The 26,257-nt window shown below is 44.8% G+C and overlaps 1 protein-coding gene across 2 annotated transcripts in view; it reads left to right on the top strand.

Moving 5' to 3' along the window:
• trip11 (thyroid hormone receptor interactor 11) overlaps positions 1–10,362 on the top strand; it is a 63,280-nt gene extending 52,918 nt beyond the window's left edge. For both annotated transcript variants that reach the window (XM_045723745.2, XM_082955818.1), the window contains 3 exons: positions 1,051–1,176; positions 2,509–2,656; positions 7,286–10,362. In XM_045723745.2, coding sequence (XP_045579701.1) covers positions 1,051–1,176; positions 2,509–2,656; positions 7,286–7,518 — 507 coding nt within the window. In that variant the 3' untranslated portion in view covers positions 7,519–10,362. The remainder of the gene's footprint in view (positions 1–1,050; positions 1,177–2,508; positions 2,657–7,285) is intronic.
• The last annotated feature ends 15,895 nt before the right edge of the window (positions 10,363–26,257 follow it).

Here is a 26,257-nt window from a genome sequence, read left to right on the forward strand (position 1 = left end):
GGACCAATCAGCGATCACTCAAGGAGTAATGTACTGGGTTGGAACAGTGTTTTGGACCAATCAGCGATCACTCAAGGAGTAATGTACTGGGTTGGAACAGTGTTTTGGACCAATCACTCAGTCTCACTGATTCAACACCCTTGTCTGTAGGTGTTTTTTTACGTTCCCTTGAGGAAGCATGTGTTTTTCCTGGTTTACACCACTGAGCTTATCGGGACAGAAAACAAGCCCAGATCAGTGACCCCGGTCAGAGTCAAGCCACAGATAGGCTGACCCCCGGCCTGGGCTGAGGTGATTATAACGTGTCCCCTGAGAGCGCAGCACTAACTGATGATGTGAGGGCTGCCAGGGTTTGAATTATAGAAGCTGGGCAATGGGCACCCCCATAGCATATCAGAAGCCCCCCCCCCCCCCAATAACAATTGAAATATCCCCTAGCCTCACAAGTGTCCAAGATATAATTGTCGGGAACCCCCCACCCCTCTCAATACTTAGCAAGAGTCAATATGTAAAACTCTTGAGTGTAACACTTAGTGCTGACTGGCTGTGGACGACTCCAGGGACGTGGCGCTCCGGCTGGACGACTCCAGGGATCTGTGGACGACTCCAGGGATCTGTGGACGACTCCAGGGATCTGTGGACGACTCCAGGGATCTGTGGACGACTCCAGGGATCTGTGGACGACTCCAGGGATCTGTGGACGACTCCAGGGATCTGTGGAGTCGACTCTCTCCCGACTTCTACATCACAAAACTAAAATGAGCTATAATTAGCTACAGCTGCGACGTCGGAATGTGTGCGCAAACTAATGCACTGATTAGCACTGATTAGCACTGCATATGGAGCCGTCTGACAATCACTACTAAATATTCAAGGATAATCAGTAGCCTATGTCAGCTGCCTGGGGGGAAAAAATTTAACGACTCTTATTTATTTTTTTTGGAGTCGACTCCGTCGCTCGGTGGTCGAGGAATCAACTCTTTTGGAGTCGACTCTCCACCGCTATGTAACCTCTAATCCCGGGTGAATCTCTGACCTCTGTCCCTGTAGCTGTTGGAGGAGGAGGGAGGCCATGGTGTCGGCGGCTGGGTGTCCGGCTGGTTGGGAGGCAGAGCTGTACAGAGTGTCCCCAATACACCACAGAGACCTGGAGCAGGACAGGGGGGCTTCAACAACGTGAGTATATGGGCATTATGCACACACACACAGATATGGACACACACACACACACACACACAGATATGGACACACACACACACACAGATATGGACACACACACACACACACACAGATATGGACAGACACACACACACACACACACACACAGATATGGACACACACACACACACACACAGATATGGACACACACACACAGATATGGACACACACACACAGATATGGACACACACACACACACACACAGATATGGCCCCCCACACACACACACACACACACACACACACACACAGATATGGCACACACACACACACACACACACACACACACACACACAGATATGGCACACACACACACACACAGATATGGCCCACACACACACAGATATGGACACACACACACAGATATGGACACACACACACACACAGATATGGACACACACACACACACAGATATGGACACACACACACACACACAGATATAGACACACACACACACACAGATATGGACACACACACACACACACACACACAGATATGGACACACACACACACACAGATATGGACACACACACACACACACACACAGATATGGACACACACACACACACACACACACACACACACAGATATGGACACACACACACACACACACAGATATGGACACACACACACACACACACACACACAGATATGGACACACACACACACACACACACACACACACACACACACACACACACAGATGTGGACACACACACACAGATGTGGACACACACACACACACAGATGTGGACACACACACACACACACACACACACACACACACACAGATAGACACACACACACACACACACACACAAAAACACACACACACACACAGATTTAGACACCACACACACACACACACAAAAACACACACACACACACAGATTTAGACACACACACACACACACACAAAAACACACACACACACACAGATTTAGACACACACGTACCTAAACTAACTTTGGTACCTAGCTTCCCTACTTTGATCTTCTTTTCCTGTTCTCCAGTAGTTCTCTGTTCTTCTTCTCCGGTAGTTCTCTGTTCTTCTTCTCCGGTAGTTCTCTGTTCTTTGTCTCCGGTAGTTCTGTTGTTCTTCTCCGGTAGTTCTGTTGTTCTTCTCCGGTAGTTCTCTGTTCTTCTTCTCCGGTAGTTCTCTGTTCTTCTTCTCCGGTAGTTCTCTGTTGTTCTTCTCCGGTAGTTCTGTTGTTCTTCTCCGGTAGTACTTCTCTGATCTCTTCTGTTCTTCTTTTCCAGTAGTTCTCTGATCTCTTCTGTTCTTTTCCAGTCGTTCTCTGAGATGTTTGTAAAGTTCCTGGAGGTGGAGTCTAGGCCGGCGCTCCCTGCCCCTAGACTTCCTGTCTATGACATCAAACCTCTCAGTGCTCCGCCTCCTGGGAGGACCACCAGCTCAGCCTGGGCTCAACAACCAGAAGGTAATGCTGTCATGGTAATATTGTTCCAGGGTGAGGTAATGCTGTCATGGTAATATTGTTCCAGGGTGAGGTAATGCTGTCATGGTAATATTGTTCCAGGGTGAGGTAATGCTGTCATGGTAATATTGTTCCATGGTGAGGTAATGCTGTCATGGTAATATTGTTCCAGGGTGAAATAATGCTGTCATGGGTATATTGTTCCGGGTGAGGTAATGTTGAAATGGTTATATTGTTTCGGGTGAGGTAATGCTGTCGTAGTTGTATTGTTTCGGGTGAGGTAATGCTGTCGTGGTTATATTGTTCCGGGTGAGGTAATGCTGTCGTGTTAGTATTGCTTCAGGGTGAGGTAATGCTGTCATGGTTATATTGTTCCAGGGTGAAGTAATGATCTTGTGGTTATATTGTTCCAGGGTGAGGTAATGCTGTCGTGGTAGTATTGCTTCAGGGTGAGGTAATGCTGCCGTGGTAGTATTGCTTCAGGGTGAGGTAATGCTGTCGTGGTTATATTGTTCGAGTGAGGTAATGTTGTTCCAGGGTGAGGTAATGCTGTCATGGTAATATTGTTCCAGGGTGAAATAATGCTGTCATGGCTATATTGTTCCAGGGTGAGGTAATGTTGAAATGGTTATATTGTTCCAGGTGAGGTAATGCTGTTGTGGTAGTATTGCTTCAGGGTGAGGTAATGCTGTTGTGGTCGTATTGTTCCAGGGTGAGGTAATGCTGTCGTGGTTATATTGTTCCAGGGTGAGGTAATGCTGTCGTGGTTATATTGTTCCAGGGTGAGGTAATGCTGTCGTGGTTATATTGTTCCAGGGTGAGGTAATGCTGTCGTGGTTATATTGTTCCAGGGTGAGGTAATGCTGTCGTGGTTATATTGCTTCAGGGTGAGGTAATGCTGTCGTGGTAATATTGTTCCAGGGTGAGGCAATGTTGAAATGGTTATATTGTTCCGGGTGAGGTAATGCTGTCGTGGTAGTATTGCTTCAGGGTGAGGTAATGCTGTCGTGGTAGTATTGTTCCAGGGTGAGGTAATGCTGTCGTGGTAATATTGTTCCAGGGTGAGGTAATGCTGTCGTGGTAATATTGTTCCAGGGTGAGGTAATGCTGTCGTGGTTATATTGTTCCAGGGTGAGGTAATGCTGTCGTGGTTATATTGTTCCAGGGTGAGGTAATGCTGTCGTGGTTATATTGTTCCAGGGTGAGGTAATGCTGTCGTGGTTATATTGTTCCAGGGTGAGGTAATGCTGTCGTGGTTATATTGTTCCAGGGTGAGGTAATGCTGTCGTGGTTATATTGCTTCAGGGTGAGGTAATGCTGTCGTGGTAATATTGTTCCAGGGTGAGGCAATGTTGAAATGGTTATATTGTTCCGGGTGAGGTAATGCTGTCGTGGTAGTATTGCTTCAGGGTGAGGTAATGCTGTCGTGGTAGTATTGTTCCAGGGTGAGGTAATGCTGTCGTGGTAATATTGTTCCAGGGTGAGGTAATGCTGTCGTGGTAATATTGTTCCAGGGTGAGGTAATGCTGTCGTGGTAGTATTGTTCCAGGGTGAGGTAATGTTGAAATGGTTATATTGTTCCGGGTGAGGTAATGCTGTTGTGGTAGTATTGCTTCAGGGTGAGGTAATGCTGTCGTGGTAATATTGTTCCAGGGTGAGGTAATGCTGTCGTGGTAGTATTGCTTCAGGGTGAGGTAATGCTGTCGTGGTTGTATTTTTCCAGGGTGAGGTAATGCTGTCGTGGTAATATTGTTCCAGGGTGAGGTAATGCTGTCGTGGTAGTATTGCTTCAGGGTGAGGTAATGCTGTCGTGGTAGTATTGTTCCAGGGTGAGGTAATGCTGTCGTGGTAATATTGTTCCAGGGTGAGGTAATGCTGTCGTGGTAGTATTGTTCCAGGGTGAGGTAATGCTGTCGTGGTAGTATTGCTTCAGGGTGAGGTAATGCTGTCGTGGTAATATTGTTCCAGGGTGAGGTAATGCTGTCGTGGTAGTATTGTTCCAGGGTGAGGTAATGCTGTCATGGTAATATTGTTCCAGGGTGAGGTAATGCTGTCATGGTAATATTGTTCCAGGGTGAGGTAATGCTGTCATGGTAATATTGTTCCATGGTGAGGTAATGCTGTCATGGTAATATTGTTCCAGGGTGAAATAATGCTGTCATGGGTATATTGTTCCGGGTGAGGTAATGTTGAAATGGTTATATTGTTTCGGGTGAGGTAATGCTGTCGTAGTTGTATTGTTTCGGGTGAGGTTATGCTGTCGTGGTTATATTGTTCCGGGTGAGGTAATGCTGTCGTGTTAGTATTGCTTCAGGGTGAGGTAATGCTGTCATGGTTATATTGTTCCAGGGTGAAGTAATGATCTTGTGGTTATATTGTTCCAGGGTGAGGTAATGCTGTCGTGGTAGTATTGCTTCAGGGTGAGGTAATGCTGCCGTGGTAGTATTGCTTCAGGGTGAGGTAATGCTGTCGTGGTTATATTGTTCGAGTGAGGTAATGTTGTTCCAGGGTGAGGTAATGCTGTCATGGTAATATTGTTCCAGGGTGAAATAATGCTGTCATGGCTATATTGTTCCAGGGTGAGGTAATGTTGAAATGGTTATATTGTTCCAGGTGAGGTAATGCTGTTGTGGTAGTATTGCTTCAGGGTGAGGTAATGCTGTTGTGGTCGTATTGTTCCAGGGTGAGGTAATGCTGTCGTGGTTATATTGTTCCAGGGTGAGGTAATGCTGTCGTGGTTATATTGTTCCAGGGTGAGGTAATGCTGTCGTGGTTATATTGTTCCAGGGTGAGGTAATGCTGTCGTGGTTATATTGTTCCAGGGTGAGGTAATGCTGTCGTGGTTATATTGCTTCAGGGTGAGGTAATGCTGTCATGGTAATATTGTTCCAGGGTGAGGCAATGTTGAAATGGTTATATTGTTCCGGGTGAGGTAATGCTGTCGTGGTAGTATTGCTTCAGGGTGAGGTAATGCTGTCGTGGTAGTATTGTTCCAGGGTGAGGTAATGCTGTCGTGGTAATATTGTTCCAGGGTGAGGTAATGCTGTCGTGGTAATATTGTTCCAGGGTGAGGTAATGCTGTCGTGGTTATATTGTTCCAGGGTGAGGTAATGCTGTCGTGGTTATATTGTTCCAGGGTGAGGTAATGCTGTCGTGGTTATATTGTTCCAGGGTGAGGTAATGCTGTCGTGGTTATATTGTTCCAGGGTGAGGTAATGCTGTCGTGGTTATATTGTTCCAGGGTGAGGTAATGCTGTCGTGGTTATATTGCTTCAGGGTGAGGTAATGCTGTCGTGGTAATATTGTTCCAGGGTGAGGCAATGTTGAAATGGTTATATTGTTCCGGGTGAGGTAATGCTGTCGTGGTAGTATTGCTTCAGGGTGAGGTAATGCTGTCGTGGTAGTATTGTTCCAGGGTGAGGTAATGCTGTCGTGGTAATATTGTTCCAGGGTGAGGTAATGCTGTCGTGGTAATATTGTTCCAGGGTGAGGTAATGCTGTCGTGGTAGTATTGTTCCAGGGTGAGGTAATGTTGAAATGGTTATATTGTTCCGGGTGAGGTAATGCTGTTGTGGTAGTATTGCTTCAGGGTGAGGTAATGCTGTCGTGGTAATATTGTTCCAGGGTGAGGTAATGCTGTCGTGGTAGTATTGCTTCAGGGTGAGGTAATGCTGTCGTGGTTGTATTTTTCCAGGGTGAGGTAATGCTGTCGTGGTAATATTGTTCCAGGGTGAGGTAATGCTGTCGTGGTAGTATTGCTTCAGGGTGAGGTAATGCTGTCGTGGTAGTATTGTTCCAGGGTGAGGTAATGCTGTCGTGGTAATATTGTTCCAGGGTGAGGTAATGCTGTCGTGGTAGTATTGTTCCAGGGTGAGGTAATGCTGTCGTGGTAGTATTGCTTCAGGGTGAGGTAATGCTGTCGTGGTAATATTGTTCCAGGGTGAGGTAATGCTGTCGTGGTAGTATTGTTCCAGGGTGAGGTAATGCTGTTGTAGTAGTATTGCTTCAGGGTGAGGTAATGCTGTCGTGGTAATATTGTTCCAGGGTGAGGTAATGCTGTCGTGGTAGTATTGCTTCAGGGTGAGGTAATGCTGTCGTGGTTGTATTTTTCCAGGGTGAGGTAATGCTGTCGTGGTTATATTGATCCAGGGTGAGGTAATGCTGTCGTGGTTATATTGCTTCAGGGTGAGGTAATGCTGCCGTGGTAGTATTGCTTCAGGGTGAGGTAATGCTGTCGTGGTTATATTGTTCCAGGGTGAGGTAATGCTGTCGTGGTAATATTGTTCCAGAGTGAAGTTTAGCGGGCAGTGTAGCAGTGGTTCTGACTAGGGTTGAGACTGAGGGCAGAAGAACCCATGTTGCATGAAATATGAAGAACCTGGCCAGGGTTGAGTGAGAGCATGGAATGATTTTCAGTAGGAGACAGCTAGGCAGCAGTTGCTCCCAGAGGGATCGTTCAGAATATCAACCATACCCGGACCCTTCTACCCAGACTCGTCTGCCCTCAGTCTCACCCCTAGCCAGAACCTCTGTAGAGACTTGTTTGTTTACTTCTTAAGCGTAGGTTCCGGGCCATCTCGCCGCCTCCAGCTTATTCCGACCTCTGATCTCTAACCTCTGTTTCCTCCTCAGGAGGGGCGGCAGCCGGCAGGGGACAGAGAGCAGCCGGGGAGTCCAACCCCTTCCTGGCTCCCCGCTCTGCGGCCGTACCACTGATGCATCATGGGAGTGGTAGTTCCAGTGCGTCAGGAGGACACCACCACCTCCTAATGAAACCCATCTCAGACAACCTGCCTACCTTCACCCCCGTGCCCGTCTCCGCTGAGAGCGGAGGGCAGGTGCTCAAAGACTTACTCAAGCAGTGATTGGAGCCACGGCCTGTCACTCAAAGCTCCTCATCCAATCAGGAGGAGCGTAGACACAGACTGAGATGGAGGAGGACCGTTATTACTGTGTGGCGATTTCTTCCAACAGTCACTCAGTGATGGTTCTACTAACTTCTACACAGGATGATGGTTCTACACAGGATGATGGTTCTACTAACTTCTACACAGGATGATGGTTCTACTAACTTCTACACAGGATGATGGTTCCACACAGGATGATGGTTCCACACAGGATGATGGTTCTACTAACCTCTACACAGGATGAGGGTTCTACACAGGATGATGGTTCCACACAGGATGATGGTTCCACACAGGATGTTGGTTCTACTAACCTCCAAACAGCAGGACATGTCAGGCAGACCCTCTCTGATTTACTGTCAGTTTATCGGGTTGATGTTGTTGATATTTCGTTTTCACTATTAAAGGGGAGCTCTGCGTTGGTACATATGTTTTTGGTTGTTTGAGCTACAGATTGCCCGCTTTAAAGAGACGAGGTAGAATCAGGACTTGCTGTTCAATGCCCGGAGTGTCCCACCCACTCACTCAGTCTTTGTAACCTTTTTCTGCCACTGTATATTGTTACAGACGGAGAGTTTATGCATTGAACCAAGAGGGAAAACTGTGCGTGAATGACTCCTGAGTATAGCTGTGTCATGTGACGTATGTGAGTGAGGGAGAACATCTCTTCTGGTTGGACAATTGGGGATGTAGAAGTTTCGTAATGTTTTGTATTCTTTCATTTTAGCCGTAGGCCTTCAGTATAATCTATCTGATCCGGCAAAATGGCACCCTAATCCCTACGATCCCTACCAGACCCTTAGTCAGATGTAGTACACTGTAGGGAATAGGGTGCTATTTGGACGCATTATATAACACTGCTGTATGTATTAAACATACAATGCTATTATATATATATATATATACACACACACACACACACACACACACACACACACACACACACACACACACAGAATCAGTCAAAAGTTTGGACACCTACTCATTCCAGAGTTTCTTTATTTTTACTATTTTCTAGATTGTAGAGGCAGCAGTTGCTCCAAACTATGAAATAACACACATGGAATCATGTAGTAACCAGAAAAGTGTTAAACAAATCAAAATATATTTTAGGTTCTTCAAAGTAGCCACCGTTTGCCTTGATGACAGCTTTGCACACTCTTGGCTTTCTCTCAACCAGCTTCACCTGGATTGCTTTTCCAACAGTCTTCCCACATATGCTGAGCACTCGTTGGCTGCTTTTCCTTCACTCTGCGGTCCAACTCAAACCCAAAACATCTCAATTGGGTGTGTTGGGCCTGGAGGTGTGTTGGGTCATTGTCCTGTTGAAAAACAAATGATAGTCCCACTAAGCGCAAACCAGATGAGATGGCGTATTGCTGCAGAATGCTGTGGTAGCCATGCTGGTTAAGTGTGCCTTGAATTCTAAATAAATCACTGACAGTGTCACCAGCAAAGCACCCCAACACCATCACACCTCCTCCTCCTCCATGCTTCACGGTGTGAACCACACATGCAGAGATCATCCGTTCACCTACTCTGCATCTCACAAAGACACGGGGGTTGGAACCAAAAATCAAAAATTTGAACTCAGACCAAAGGACAGATTTCTCTAATGTCCATTGCTTGTGTTTCTTGGCCCAAACAAGTCTTCTTATTGGTGTCCTTTAGTAGTGGTTTCTTTGCAACAATTCGACTATGAAGGCCTGATTCACGCAGTCTCCTCTGAACAGTTGTTGAGATGTGTCTGTTACTTGAACTTTGTTGAAGCATTTATTTGGGCTGCAATTTCTGAGGCTGGTAACTAATGAACTTATCCTCTGCAGCAGAGGTAACTCTGGGTCTTCCATTCCTGTGGCGGTCCTCATGAGAGCCAGTTTCATCATAGCACTTGATGGTTTTTGCAGCTGCACTTGAAAAAACTTTCAACGTTCTTGAAATTTTCCGTATTGACGGACCTTCATGTCTTAAAGTAATGATGGACTGTTGTTTCTCTTTGCTTATTTGAGCTGTTCTTGCCATAATATGGACTTGGTATTTTACCAAATAGGGCTATATTCTGTATACCACCCATACCTTGTCACAACACAACTGATTGGCTCAAACACATTAAGAAGGAAAGAAATTCCACAAATTCACTTTTAACAAGTCACACCTGTTAATTGAAATGCATTCCAGGTGACTACCTCATGAAGCTTGTTGAGAGAATGCCAAGAGGTCATCAAGGCAAAGGGTGAATATATTAAAACATTTTGGCTACTACATGATTTAATATTTGTTATTTCATAGTTTTGATGTCTTCACTATTATTCTACAATGTAGAAAATAGTAAAAAATAAAGAAAAACCCTTGAATGAGTAGGTGTGTCCAAACTTTAGACTGGTAGTGTATGTGTAAATGGGTGATATTTTAATAATAATTAAGGCAGTTCTGGAAGTACTGTCCAAAGTGTCTACCAATTTTGCTATTAAGATATAAAGGTATGTATAAATTATTAAATACAAATATATATTTACAAAGTTGTAAAAACAACTGCACATATTAAGCTTTACCTCTCGCCAACTCTACATTTTTCTTGGAAAATGATTTTCACCCATACTTCTGAGATAAAATAGTCAAATAATATTGAAATTATATATCCTCATACTCCCCAAAACATGTTAATGAATTATTAGGAAACCCCTCAGATGGAGAAGTGTTAATGAATTATTCGGGGAAAAACCCTAAAAATGGAAGAACACTCAAAGTCACTAGCTATGTTGGTTGTTTTGATAAAAATAAAGGCATTACTACCCCTCAAAAGAATGTAGGTCTGTCTCCTCCTTTTGAGTTGAAGATATTGGCTGCGTCTCAAATTGCACCCTATTCCCTGTACACATTGCACTACTTTTGACCGGGACCCATGGGGTTCCATGAGGTTCCCATAAGATTCCCATAGGGCCCATAGCGTTCCGGTCAAAAGTAGTGCACGTTATGGGGAATCGGTGCCATTTGAGACGCTGCCTTTTGAGTTTGAGCCAAAAACCACTGATTTGTCAGCCTAATATGTTTCATGATCTCCACAAGCATCTCCAGGTATTTTGAATTTCCACCTTGACCTCCTCAGCAAAGAACAGCTAGCCTCTGTATACGCTGCAACTCAGAACAACTAGCCTCTGGTATACGCTCCAACTCAGAACTACGAGCCTCTGTACTCAGAACAACTAGCCTTTACAGCTGCACCATCGAGAGCATCCTGACGGGTTGCATCACTGCCTGGTATGGCAACTGCTCAGCCTCTGACCGCTGACCGCAAGGCACTGCAGAGGGTAGTGCGTACGGCCCAGTACTTCCCGGGGCCAAGTTTCCTGCCATCCAGGACCTTTATACCAGGCGGTGTCAGAGGAAGGCCCTAAAAAAAATTCTGACTCCAGCTACCCTAGTCATAGACTCTCTCTGCTACTGCACGGCAAGCGTTACCGGAACGCCAAGTCTAGGTCCAAGAGGCTCCTAAATAGCTTCTACTCCCAAGCCATACTGTAAGACTCCTGAACAGCAAATCAAATGGCTACCCAGACTATTTCCCCATAATGACAAAGCAAAAACAGGTTTTTAGAAAATTTTGCAAATGTATTCAATATAAAAATAAAAAAAATATTTACATAATTATTCAGACCCTTTACTTAGTACTTTGTTGAAGCACCTTTTGGCAGAGTTTACAGCCTCGAGTCTTTTTGGAGGCCACTGTGTTCTTGGGGACCTTCAATGCTGCAGACATTTTTTTGTACCCTTCTCCAGATCTGTGCTTTTACACAATCCTGTCTCGGAGCTCTACGGACAATTCCTTCCACCTCATGGCTTGGTTTTTGCTCTGACGTACTGTCAACTGTGGGACCTTATATCGACCGGTGTGTGCCTTTCCAAATCATGTCCAATCAATTGAATTTACCACAGGTGGACTCCAATCAAGTTGTAGAAACATCAAGGATGATCAATGGAAACAGGATGCACCTGAGCTCAATTTCAAATCTCATAGTAAAAGGTCTGAATACTTATGTAAATAAGCTATTTTTTTATTTGTAATTTGCTTTCGCGTTGTCATTACGGGATATTGGATTTTCAATTTTACAATAAGGCTAACGTAACAAAATGTGGAAAAAGGGAAGGGGTCTGAATACTTTACGAATCAAGTGTATATACGCTCCTATGCATATCAGAAAAGTTACCTAACTTATGTTACAAAGTGTCTGAATATTCTACACTTGGTCATATAGGGCTCAGTGGTCTAAGGCACTGCATCTTAGTGCAAGAAGCGACACTACAGTCCCTGGTTCGAATCCAGGCTGAATCACATCCGGACGTGATTGGGAGTCCCATAGGGCTGTGCACAATTGGCCCAGCATCGTCCGGAGGGTAGGCCGTCATTGTAAATAAGAATTTGTTCTTAACTGACTTGCCTAATTAAATAAAGGTTAAAAAAATTAGTCATATTTTTATTTATCTCTGAATGTTCTGCTGTTGGAGGCGTACCAGTTATTTCTAATATTGTTCTGGTGTCGGCGAGTCAACAGGAGGTCGATCATCTTCCATCCAACTGCGATTTAACAGATCACTGCCTTCATAGAACCAGTGTGGATTATGTACATTGTGCTTTAAAAGAGTGGGTTATTACCTAACGATGACGTGGCTCAGTTGGTAGAGCGTGGTGCTTGCAACGCCAAGGATCTTGGGTTTTGATTCCCGCATGGAGCCACCCATACGTAAAATGTATGCACGCATGAATGTAAGTCACTTTGGATAAAAGCACCTGCTAAATGGCATATAATGGCATTATTATCAAATCAAAGTTTATTGGTCTCATACACAGATATCCAGATGTTATCACAGATGTAGCAAAATGCTTGTTTCTAGCTCCCACCGTGTAGTAATACCTCGCAATACAAAAATAACAGTACACATAATCCAGAAAAATACAAAAATAAGCTATATAGGATAAGCCATGACTAGAATAAAGTATATATACACATATAAAGTGGGTGAAACAGTATGTAAACATTAAAGTGATCAGTGTTTAATTTCTATAAACATAAGGCAGCAGTCTCTAAGATGCAGCAGTCTCTAAGATGCAGGGTAGAGTACCCGATGGTAGCCGGCAATGTTCCCTAAAAAAAAAAAAAGGCTGTACCCGCTTTAAGTTGTAACAGTGGAACCCTGAGGCTGTACCCGCTTTAAGATATAACATTGGAACCCTGAGGCTGTACCCGCTTTAAGATATAACAGTGGAACCCTGAGGCTGTACCCGCTTTAAGATATAACATTGGAACCCTGAGGCTGTACCCGCTTTAAGTTATAACAGTGGAACCCTGAGGCTGTACCTGCTTTAAGATATAACAGTGGAACCCTGAGGCTGTACCTGCTTTAAGTTAGTTATAACAGTGGAACCCTGAGGCTGTACCTGCTTTAAGATATAACAGTGGAACACTGAGGCTGTACCTGCTTTAAGATATAACAGTGGAACCCTGAGGCTGTACCTGCTTTAAGTTAGTTATAACAGTGGAACCCTGAGGCTGTACCTGCTTTAAGTTAGTTATAACAGTGGAACCCTGAGGCTGTACCTGCTTTAAGATATAACAGTGGAACCCTGAGGCTGTACCTGCTTTAAGATATAACAGTGGAACCCTGAGGCTGTACCTGCTTTAAGATATAACAGTGGAACCCTGAGGCTGTACCTGCTTTAAGTTAGTTATAACAGTGGAACCCTGAGGCTGTACCTGCTTTAAGTTATAACAGTGGAACCCTGAGGCTGTACCTGCTTTAAGATATAACAGTGGAACCCTGAGGCTGTACCTGCTTTAAGATATAACAGTGGAACCCTGAGGCTGTACCTGCTTTAAGATATAACAGTGGAACCCTGAGGCTGTACCTGCTTTAAGTTAGTTATAACAGTGGAACCCTGAGGCTGTACCTGCTTTAAGATATAACAGTGGAACCCTGAGGCTGTACCTGCTTTAAGATATAACAGTGGAACCCTGAGGCTGTACCTGCTTTAAGATATAACAGTGGAACCCTGAGGCTGTACCTGCTTTAAGATATAACAGTGGAACCCTGAGGCTGTACCTGCTTTAAGTTAGTTATAACAGTGGAACCCTGAGGCTGTACCTGCTTTAAGATATAACAGTGGAACCCTGAGGCTGTACCTGCTTTAAGTTAGTTATAACAGTGGAACCCTGAGGCTGTACCTGCTTTAAGATATAACAGTGGAACCCTGAGGCTGTACCTGCTTTAAGATATAACAGTGGAACCCTGAGGCTGTACCTGCTTTAAGATATAACAGTGGAACCCTGAGGCTGTACCTGCTTTAAGTTAGTTATAACAGTGGAACCCTGAGGCTGTACCTGCTTTAAGATATAACAGTGGAACCCTGAGGCTGTACCTGCTTTAAGATATAACAGTGGAACCCTGAGGCTGTACCTGCTTTAAGATATAACAGTGGAACCCTGAGGCTGTACCTGCTTTAAGTTAGTTATAACAGTGGAACCCTGAGGCTGTACCTGCTTTAAGATATAACAGTGGAACCCTGAGGCTGTACCTGCTTTAAGATATAACAGTGGAACCCTGAGGCTGTACCTGCTTTAAGTTAGTTATAACAGTGGAACCCTGAGGCTGTACCCGCTTTAAGATATAACAGTGGAACCCTGAGGCTGTACCTGCTTTAAGATATAACAGTGGAACCCTGAGGCTGTACCTGCTTTAAGATATAACAGTGGAACCCTGAGGCTGTACCTGCTTTAAGATATAACAGTGGAACCCTGAGGCTGTACCTGCTTTAAGTTAGTTATAACAGTGGAACCCTGAGGCTGTACCTGCTTTAAGATATAACAGTGGAACCCTGAGGCTGTACCTGCTTTAAGATATAACAGTGGAACCCTGAGGCTGTACCTGCTTTAAGATATAACAGTGGAACCCTGAGGCTGTACCTGCTTTAAGTTAGTTATAACAGTGGAACCCTGAGGCTGTACCTGCTTTAAGATATAACAGTGGAACCCTGAGGCTGTACCTGCTTTAAGTTAGTTATAACAGTGGAACCCTGAGGCTGTACCTGCTTTAAGATATAACAGTGGAACACTGAGGCTGTACCTGCTTTAAGATATAACAGTGGAACCCTGAGGCTGTACCTGCTTTAAGTTAGTTATAACAGTGGAACCCTGAGGCTGTACCTGCTTTAAGATATAACAGTGGAACCCTGAGGCTGTACCTGCTTTAAGATATAACAGTGGAACCCTGAGGCTGTACCTGCTTTAAGATATAACAGTGGAACCCTGAGGCTGTACCTGCTTTAAGTTAGTTATAACAGTGGAACCCTGAGGCTGTACCTGCTTTAAGATATAACAGTGGAACCCTGAGGCTGTACCTGCTTTAAGATATAACAGTGGAACCCTGAGGCTGTACCTGCTTTAAGTTAGTTATAACAGTGGAACACTGGAGGCTGTACCCACTTTAAGTTAGGATGCAACCACTCCCCCATTCATGACTAGAAATGAGCTATAGCTGGACCAATAACTAAACTTACTAGCAAAGAATATGAACAAATGAGCACGTGGCTTCATGCAGCTCTCGTTTTGATCTCAAAACAAGCACATCTAATCGCGACCACTCATGCTGTAAACACAGTCCAGTTCAAAGTGAATGGCACAGATCCAGCACTGATTGGTTATGGCGCACCAGTTTGGTAGAGTATGAGTTGTGCCCAGTGGCGATTTTAGCATGTAAATCTTGATTTACATGCAAACAAAAAGAAATTGCCAGCAAAGCCACAACAATAAACAATACATTAATTGCACTATAACGGTGACAAACAGTTCCTACAAACTGTTAGAGGCCTACATAAAACTGTCTCAACACCTTACCACTGCTACACCTGGCCATCACCGGAGCCTTGTCTGGCAGAGAAACAGTTCATTCAGCCTAATTTACTGCCTTTTAAAAGAACATAACAGATATGGCTGACTTGCTTAAATGAACGTGGTTTCTACTGACAATTGAGAATGTACAAACTATAGCATAAGGGGACGATGAGCGGATAACAATGAGGCAATCCGTAATTTCGATGAAGACATTAATGAGCGAGCCAGGACAGACGTAGTCAATATAACTGTTTGTTCAGCACTTTGAAATGTACAGCGACAGAATTCAGAACATGGGGTGTTCTTACGGTTGTCTCATAACCGTAGGATAAACCATAGGATCAATAAAGGGGGCATATAAACAGACAATTAAAGCTCAATATACAATATTACAATATTTCATTATTACATTTTTCTAAAACAGGCTATAGGCTACATGTGCACCACCAAGTCAGAACAGTAGGCAAAATCATGAGGGGAAAATGGACCAAATTATTAGGGTGAGCCACATGGGCTACTAACAGCTTACTACACAACTTACATACATTGTGGGACGCTGCTATAGATCACCAAGTGCTAACAGTCAGTATTAGGATAATGTGTGAAATGCTTGATAATGTATGTGATATCAACAGAGGTATATTTTCTGGGTGATTTTTAAATATTGACTGGCTTTCATCAAGCTGCCCACTCAAGAAAAAGCTTCAAACTGTAACCAGTGACTGCAACCTGGTTCAGGTTATCAGTCAACCTACCAGGGTAGTTACAAACAGCATAGGACTGAAATCATCAGCATGTAATGATCACATGTTTACTAATGCTGCAGAAATATGCTTGAAGGCAGTATCCCGATCCATCGGATGTAGTGACAACAAGATAGTAGCCATATTTAGGAAATACAAAGTTCCAAGGTCATAAGAGGTCATACAAGTAGTTTTGTAGTGATTCCTATGTGGTTGATGTAAATAATATTTGTTGGTCCGTGGTGTGTAATGAGGAGCAAACAGACACTGCACTTGATATATTTATGAAATTACTTATCCCAGTTACTAATTAGCATGCACCTTTGAAGAAAATATCTGTAAAACCTGTTAAATCCCCGTGGATTGATGAGGAATTGAAAAATTGTATGGTTGAGAGGGATGAAGCAAAGGGAATCGCAAATAAATCTGTCTGCACAACCGATTGGCAAACGTACTGCAAACTGAGAAATCATGCGACTAAACTGAATAGAAAGAAGAAGAAACTACACTATGAAACGAAGATAAATTACATAATGAATGATAGTAAAAAGCTTTGAAGCACCTTCAATTCAATTTTTGGGAAAAAAGGCAAACTCGGCTCCATCCTTCATTGATTCAGATGGCTCATTCATCACAAAACCGATTGATATTGCCAACTACTTTAATGATCTTTTCATTGGCAAGATTAGCAAACATAGGCATGACATGCCAGCAACAAACCCTGACACCACATCCAAGTATATCTGACCAAATTATGAAAGACAAGAATTGTAATTTAGAATTCTGTAAAGTGTAGAAGAGGTGATCTTTTTTTGTTGTTGTCTATCAACAATGACAATCCACCGGGGTCTGACTACCTGGATGGAAAATTACTGAGGATAATAGCGGATGATACTGCCTTACCTATTTGCCATATCTCCAATTTAAGCCTACTAGAAAGTGTGTGTCCTCAGGCCTGGAGGGGAGCAAAAGTCATTCCGCTACCTAAGAATTGTAAAGCCGCCTTTACTGGCTGAAATAGCCGCCAAATCAGCCTGTTACCAACCCTTAGTAAAGTTTTGGAAAGAATTGTGTTCGACCAGATAAAATGCTATTTTACAGTAAACAAATTGACAACAGACGTTCAGCACGCTTATAGGGAAGGACATTCAACAAGTACAGGACTAAAACAAATGACTGATGATTGGTTGAGAGAAAGTGATGATAAAAGATTGGGGGAGCTGTTTTGTTAGACTGGAAAAAAGTATGTGTTATGGCTTTACAACCCCAGCTATATTGTGGATAAAGCGTTACCTGTCTAACAGAACACAGAGGGTGTTCTTTAATGCAAGCCTCTCCAACATAATACAGGTAGAATCAGGAATTCCCCAGGACAGATGTCTAGGCCCCTTACTTTATTCAATCTTTACTAACAGCATGCCACTGGCTTTGAGTAAAGCTTGTGTGTCTATGTATGCGGATGTAACGCTATACATGTCAAATTGTATTTGGAACAAATCAATCACTAAACCCTAAACCTCAACTAAAATGTGTAATAAATAATGTGGAAATTGATCAATTTGAGATGACTAAACTGCTTGGACTATCCCTGGATTGTAACTGTCATGGTCAAAACCTATTGATACAACAGTAGCTAAGATGGGGAGAAGTCTGTCCATAGTAAAACGCTGCTCTGCCTTCTTAACAACACTATCAACAAGGCAGGTCTTACTGGCCCTGGTTTTGTCCCACCTGGACTACTGTTCAGTCGTGCGGTCAGGTGCCACAAAGAAGGACGGGGCAGCACGGCTGGCCCTTTGGATGGACACAGAGAGCAAACAAGTCAATCTCTCCTGGCCCGTGTGGTTCAGTTGGTAGAGCATGGTGTTTGCAAACGCCAGGGTTGTGGGTTCGATTCCCACGGGGGACCAGTACGAAGAAAACAAATGTACGAAATGTATGTAAGTCGCTCTGGATAAGAGCGTCTGCTAAAATGACTCAAATGTAAAAATGTCAAAGTGGCTTCATCACTACTTGTATTTGTGAGAGGTATTGACATGTTGAAAGCACTGAGCTGTCTGTTTAAACAACTAGCACACAGCTCAGGCACCCATGCATAGCCCACAAGACATGCCACCAGAGGTCTCTTCACGGTCCCCAAGTCCAGAACAGACTATGGGAGGTGCACAGTACTACATAGAGCCATGACTACATGGAACTCTATTCCACATCAGGTAACTGATGCAAGCAGGATAATCAGATTTAAAAAGCAGGTAAAAATACATCTTATGGAACAGCGGGGACTGTGAAGCAATACAAACATAGGCACAGACACATGCATACACACACATGATGACAAACGCACTATACACGTACGTACACATGGATTTTGTGTTGTAGATGTGGTAGCGGAGTGGGGGCCTGAGGGCACACACTTAATGTGTTGTGAAATCTGTTATGAATGTATTGTAAGGTTTTTAAGAGTGTACAACTGCCTTCATTTTGCCGGACCCCAGGAAGAGTAACTACTGCCTTGGTGCTTTCAAGACAACTGGGAACTCTGGGGGAAAAACACAAGGTTGAATCATGATGACGTCAGTGATCTTCATGTCAGAGCTCTAGGAAGAGGCCAGAGTTCTCGACTTGCAATTCCGAGTTGGATGACCCAGACCATTCACATTGCCGCCCCGCCCTTCCCACACCACTCTCTGTTGTCATCTATGCATAGTCACTTTAATTAACTCTACCTACATGTACATACTACCTCAAGGTACCGGTGTCCCCGCACATTGACTATGTACCGGCACCCCCTGGTACAGAGGGGGTGTACTATTTTCCAGTTCCGAGTTTCCAGTTGTTTTGAGCACGGCAGAAGTCATGCTGGAATGACAGCATTGCCAATGTTAAATGTTTGTCCTTTTAAGCTTGGAAAAGAGACCCTGAAACCCAGACTTGGACCACACAGCCATTACACTGAATAGCAGGCTAGTGGTTGCTTTACAATGCTTGCAATTAGCCACTGATTCCAAACCACTCATTGTTGAATTTTGCGATTTCCAACTTGTGTTAATGTTTATGTCCGATGAGCACTGATAAAACGTATCTATAATTTCTCCTGATTGAAAAGGATTTGCCAGTAGATTGTCGACTTGATTGATGATGATGGACTGCTAGCTAAGATTTTTAAAGCTACTGTAGATATAACTATCATAATTCCTATCATTGCTATGCAGACGACACACAATTAATCTTCTCCTTTCCCCCTTCTGATAACCAGGCGGCGAATCGCATCTCTGCATGTCTGTCAGACATATCAGTGTGGATGACGGATCACCAGCTCAAGCTGAACCTCGGCAAGACGGAGCTGCTCTTCCTCCCGGGGAAGGACTGCCCGTTCCATGATCTCGCCATCACGGTTGACAACTCCCTTGTGTCCTCCTCCCAGAGTGCTAAGAACCTTGGCGTGATCCTGGACAACACCCTGTCGTTCTCCACTAACATCAAGGCGGTGACCCGATCCTGTAGGTTCATGCTCTACAACATTCGCAGAGTACGACCCTGCCTCACACAGGAAGAGGCGCAGGTCCTAATCCAGGCACTTGTCATCTCCCGTCTGGATTACTGCAACTCGCTGTTGGCTGGGCTCCCTGCCTGTGCCATTAAACCCCTACAACTCATCCAGAACGCCGCAGCCCGTCTGGTGTTCAACCTTCCCAAGTTCTCTCACGTCACCCCGCTCCTCCGCTCTCTCCACTGGCTTCCAGTTGAAGCTCGCATCCGCTACAAGACCATGGTGATTGCCTACGGAGCTGTGAAGGGAACGGCACCTCCATACCTTCAGGCTCTGATCAGGCCCTACACCCAAACAAGGGCACTGCGTTCATCCACCACTGGCCTGCTGGCCCCCCTACCTCTGAGGAAGCACAGTTCCCGCTCAGCCCAGTCAAAACTGTTCGCTGCTCTGGCACCCCAATGGTGGAACAAGCTCCCTCACGACGCCAGGACAGCGGAGTCAATCACCACCTTCCGGAGACACCTGAAACCCCACCTCTTTAAGGAATACCTAGGATAGGATAAAGTAATCCTTCTAACCCCCCCCCCCCCCCCCCCCCCCTTAAAAGATTTAGATGCACTATTGTAAAGTGGTTGTTCCACTGGATATCATAAGGTGAATGCACCATTTTGTAAGTCGCTCTGGATAAGAGCGTCTGCTAAATGACATAAATGTAATGTATGTAAATATAACGTGATTTGACCAGGGGCGGAAATCCCGGGGGGGATGGGGGGGACACGACCCCCCCATCCTGGGAAAAATATGATTTGTCCCCCCCAATATATCACTGAAACATAACTATGTAATTTAAATAATATTAATAATACGCAATGAAAGCAATTGTGCTGATTATAGACACTTAATAGCGCGTTTTTAAGTTTCAAAAGATTGCAACCCCCCCACTCTTTGCCTCACAATGGTTTGATCCACTGCCAGTTCCTTAGCTTGCTAGGTAACAGAGAGGTCGTATCTACTGTCTGAAAGGCACTCAATGCACGTAACTGGCGTGAGGTTAATCCAGTCAAACAGCACACACACTAGCTGAATATGCAGAGCTAGCGCGCAAATATTAACTATTAAGCTAGCTAGTACCTATTCCATTTATGTGGCGTCGTCAAAGATGGAATCAGCATGCAGATGATGTAAGTTAGTGCTTCAAAGTCCCTGTGATAAGGTTAGCGATAAACTGAAATCCAAACTGAACAGAACTACACTCTCTTCTACCATTGTCTTAAATATATTTAATGGTCTCGTTGCAAAAGCTAAATTGTCGCAAGTGAACTTTTATTTATTTAATTTCACCTTTATTTAACCTGGGTAGCAAAGATTATAGCAAACACCACTGAAACGGAATTGGTGCTCGCTAGCTTTGCAAATTCAGCTATTGTTGGAAGCCAGCCAATATGAAACAAACTATTAAAATTACAAAAGGTTGCAGCATATGTTGTGTAAATGGTGAACTCATACAGCTGTCAACTCTTGTCATTTTAATCCGTTTCACATTTGCTAGCTACCTTTTAGATCGAAGCCCAAATATAATGATAAAAGATAAGATGATAGAAGCCCATCTCCTACTGTAAATAACCTACACACTGTGTGTGTGTGTAGCCAGCCAGCCCGCCAGGTAGAAAAATGGCAAAAAAATAAAAGACGGACATCAGAGTATTTTTCAGTACACCAAAACGCATAGTAAGAACCCTAGTAGCCTAATATCTCAAAGACTAGTTGATAAAATGTTCATAAGAAAGAAATGAAATTCTAATGGAAATGTTTCACAATGATGTCATTAGGCAGAGCAGGCAACAGATGGCACACAGACAGCAGAGTTGGGGACAGATATGCAGGGACAGACTGGCAGAGACAGGGAGTCTCAGGTAAGTTTGTTGAGTCTTTGTTTGGCAACATTATGAAAGGTTCAAAAAAAATTTGACTTGTAAAATAGGAACATAATTGGAAAATGCCATGGATACCCCCACTCTCAACTTAAACTGGTGACTGAACTAAGATTTGTTAAAGGCAATGGTATTGCTGTTGTGTAGTTTTGGGTACCGGTAGTTAGGAGTACGGCAAACACCTTATTTCTTTGGTTCCTGAATATACATTTACCATATTACAATGTAGGCTATGTGTTACAGCCCTACTTTTGGTGTCCCCCTCAGGAATTGCTCTTGAGAAAATGTCATGTAATTGTCCTCTCCAAAGTTGATATCAGATTTTCGCCCCTGGATTTGACGTCATTTTATTTGTGGCCAATGACTTTGAGCCTTCTTGGATGGGCACTTCTAATGTAACGCTATGGCAGCACCCAAGGGGCTTGAATCTTCGAGCTCTACCCGTAGATTTTACGGTGATGTAGTGTCCCCATGAGTGACAGAACACTGAGCCAGTCACGGCGCAACTAAAGAACATTACCAACCTCTATGCTCTGTATTTTCCACTGGCTGCCCCACCAACACAGAAAGCACTGAGCTAGGCTGAAACACCTGCATTTTGGAACTGCCTTACTCAAGAAAACAAAAAAAGAGACCAAGTTTGTATCCGGCTTTATTAACTCAATATTTTTTTATTTGTTTTTAGCTAAACGGGGGGGGGGGGGGCCTAAACACCTGCCCTGAATGATGGGTCGCCATTGGTTGTGCCTGTCAATGCAATAGAATCCTACTCGAATGCGCTTTGCCTACAAGAAAATATCTTGCATAGTTTGTTTTTGTATGTTGCATTCGGTATATTGTGTTGATTTCATCACAATTCTCACAGTAGAGGGAAATGTTGATAGTGTTAACTAAAGGGTAAAACTAAAAACTTGAGTGAAGTTCCATCTCTTGCTTCTCTTACGTTCAGTTGAAGTAGGAAGTTTACATACACTTAGATTGGAATCATTAAACTCGTTTTTTTCAACCACTCCACAAATTTCTTGTTAACAAACTATAGTTTTGGAAGTCGGTTAGGAAATCTACTTTGTGCATGACACAAGTAATTTTTTCAACAATTGTTTACAGACAGATTATTTCACTTATAAATCACTGTATCACAATTCCATTGGGTCAGAAGTTTACAGTGAGGGAAAAAAGTATTTGATCCCCTGCTGATTTTGTACGTTTGCCCACTGACAAAGAAATTATCAGTCTTTAATTTTAATGGTAGGTTTATTTGAACAGTGAGAGACAGAATAACAACAAAACAATCCAGAAAAAAGCATGTCAAAAATGTTATAAATTGATTTGCATTTTAATGAGGGAAATAAGTATTTGACCCCCTCTCAATCAGAAAGATTTCTGGCTCCCAGGTGTCTTTTATACAGGTCACGAGCTGAGATTAGGAGCACACTCTTAAAGGGAGTGCTCCTAATCTCAGTTTGTTACCTTTATAAAAGACAACTGTCCACAGAAGCAATCAATCAATCAGATTCCAAACTCTCCACCATGGCCAAGACCAACGAGCTCTCCAAGGATGTCAGGGACAAGATTGTAGACCTACACAAGGCTGGAATGGGCTACAAGACCATCGCCAAGCAGCTTGGTGAGAAGGTGACAACAGTTGGTGTGATTATTCGCAAATGGAAGAAACACAAAAGAACAGTCAATCTCCCTTGGCCTGGGGCTCCATGCAAGATCTCACCTCGTGGAGTTGCAATGATCATGAAAACGGTGAGGAATCAGCCCAGAACTACACGGCAGGATCTTGTCAATGATCTCAAGACAGCTGGGACCATAGTCACCAAGAAAACAATTGGTAACACACTACGCCGTGAAGGACTGAAATCCTGCAGCGCCCGCAATGTCCCCCTGCTCAAGAAAGCACATATACATGCCCGTCTGAAGTTTGCCAATGAACATCGGAATGATTCAGAGGACAACTGGGTGAAAGTGTTGTGGTCAGATGAGACCAAAATGGAGCTCTTTGGCATCAACTCAACTCACCGTGTTTGGAGGAGGAGGAATGCTGCCTATGGCCCAAGAACACCATCCCCACCGTCAAACATGGAGGTGGAAACATTATGCTTTGGGGGGGGTTTTCTGCTAAGGGGACAGAACAACTTCACCGCGTCAAAGGGACGATGGAGGTGGCCATGTACCGTCAAATCTTGGGTGAGACTCTCCTTCCCTCAGCCAGGGCATTGAAAATGGGTCATGGATGGGTATTCCAGCACGACAATGACCCAAAACACACGGCCAAGGCAACAAATGAGTGGCTCAAGAAGAAGCACATTAAGGTCCTGGAGTGGCCTAGCCAGTCTCCAGACCTTAATCCCATAGAAAATCTGTGTAGGGAGCTGAAGGCTCGAGTTGCCAAACGTCAGCTTCAAAACCTTAATGACTTTGAGAAGATCTGCAAAGAGGAGTGGGACAAAATCTCTCCTGAGATGTTTGCAAACCTGGTGGCCAACTACAAGAAACGTCTGACCTCTGTGATTGCCAACAAGGGTTTTGCCACCAAGTACTAAGTCATGTTTTGCAGAGGGGTCAAATACTTCTTTCCCTCATTAAAATGCAAATCAATTCATAACATTTTTGACATGTGTTTTTCTGGATTTTTTTGTTAGTTATTCTGCCTCTCACTGTTCAAATAAACCTACCATTAAAATTATAGACTGATCATTTCTTTGTCAGTGGGCAAACGTACAAAATCAGCAGGGGATCAAATACTTTTTTCCCTCACTGTATACTCACTCTCGTTGTAATGCTCCTATGTACATAAAGCACCTCGGAGTAGGAGCGCTGATCTCGGATCAGTTTAACGTTTTCGATTATAATGCATTTCGTGACATGGACAAGAGGGGATCTGATCCAAGATCAGCACTCCTACTCTGATGCGTTATGAACATGAACACAGGAGTTCAAGTGATATTTCTTTCTCTCTAAGTGATACATCTCTCTCTTTTTTTCCCCCCAATCCAATTCCTCCCTCTCTCCAGTCAGTGTATGTGTAGTGCTGAGAACCCAGCTTGTAGAGACAGGCCCTTCACCATCCTTTACCGCCACATGGACCTGTCCTCAGGCCGCAGCGTCCCAGCAGATATCTTCCAGATGCAGGCCACTACCAGATACCCTGGAGCTTTCTATATCTACCAGATGCAGGCCACTACCAGATACCCTGGAGCTTTCTATAACTACCAGATGCAGGCCACTACCAGATACCCTGGAGCTTTCTATATCTACCAGATCAAAGGACCGGGAAACGAGGGACGAGAGTTCTACATGAGGGGGAGGGAGGGAGGAGCGTTCTACATGAGGGGGAGGGAGGGAGGAGCGTTCTACAGGAGGGTGAGGGAGGGAGGAGCGTTCTACAGGAGGGTGAGGGAGGAGCGTTCTACAGGAGGGGGAGGGAGGAGCGTTCTACAGGGGGGATGAAGGGAGGAGCGTTCTACAGGAGGGGGAGGGAGGAGCGTTCTACAGGAGGGATGAAGGGAGGAGCGTTCTACAGGAGGGCTGAAGGGAGGAGTGTTCTACAGGAGGGGGAGGGAGGAGCGTTCTACAGGAGGGGAAGGGAGGAGCGTTCTACATGAGGGATGAAGGGAGGAGCGTTCTACAGGAGGGAGGGAGGAGCGTTCTACAGGAGGGGGAGGGAGGAGCGTTCTACATGAGGGATGAAGGGAGGAGCGTTCTACATGAGGGATGAAGGGAGGAGCGTTCTACAGGAGGGGGGGAGGGAGGAGCGTTCTACAGGAAGGGGAGGGAGGAGCGTTCTACATGAGGGATGAAGGGAGGAGCGTTCTACAGGAGGGGGAGGGAGGGAGGAGCGTTCTACATGAGTGATGAAGGGAGGAGCGTTCTACAGGAGGGGGAGGGAGGAGCGTTCTACATGAGGGATGAAGGGAGGAGCGTTCTACAGGAGGGAGGGAGGAGTGTTCTACAGGAGGGGGAGGGAGGAGCGTTCTACAGGAGGGCTGAAGGGAGGAGCGTTCTACAGGAGGGAGGGAGGAGCATTCTACAGGAGGGGGAGGGAGGAGAGTTCTACATGAGGGAGGGAGGAGAGTTCTACATGAGGGGGAGGGAGGCGAGTTCTACATGAGGGAGGGAGGAGAGTTCTACATGAGGGGGAGGGAGGGAGGAGAGTTCTACATGAGGGGGATGAAGGGAGGAGTGTTCTTCATGAGGGGGAGGGAGGGAGGAGCGTTCTACATGAGGGGGAGGGAGGGAGGAGCATTCTACATGAGGGGGAGGGAGGGAGGAGAGTTCTACATGAGGGGGAGGGAGGGAGGAGCGTTCTACATGAGGGGGAGGGAGGAGCGTTCTACATGAGGGGGAGGGAGGGAGGAGCGTTCTACATGAGGGGGAGGGAGGGAGGAGCGTTCTACATGAGGGGGAGGGAGGGAGGAGAGTTCTACATGAGGGGGAGGGAGGGAGGAGAGTTCTACATGAGGGGGAGGGAGGGAGGAGCGTTCTACATGAGGGGGAGGGAGGAGCATTCTGCATGAGGGGGAGGGAGGAGCGCTCTACATGAGGGTGAGGAAGGAGAGTTCTACATGAGGGGGAGGGAGGGAGGAGAGTTCTACATGAGGGGGAGGGAGGGAGGAGAGTTCTACATGAGGGGGAGGGAGG

Source organism: Salmo salar, chromosome 09, assembly GCF_965601325.2.
Source record: "Salmo salar chromosome 09, fSalSal1, whole genome shotgun sequence".
Classification (NCBI taxonomy): domain Eukaryota; kingdom Metazoa; phylum Chordata; class Actinopteri; order Salmoniformes; family Salmonidae; genus Salmo; species Salmo salar.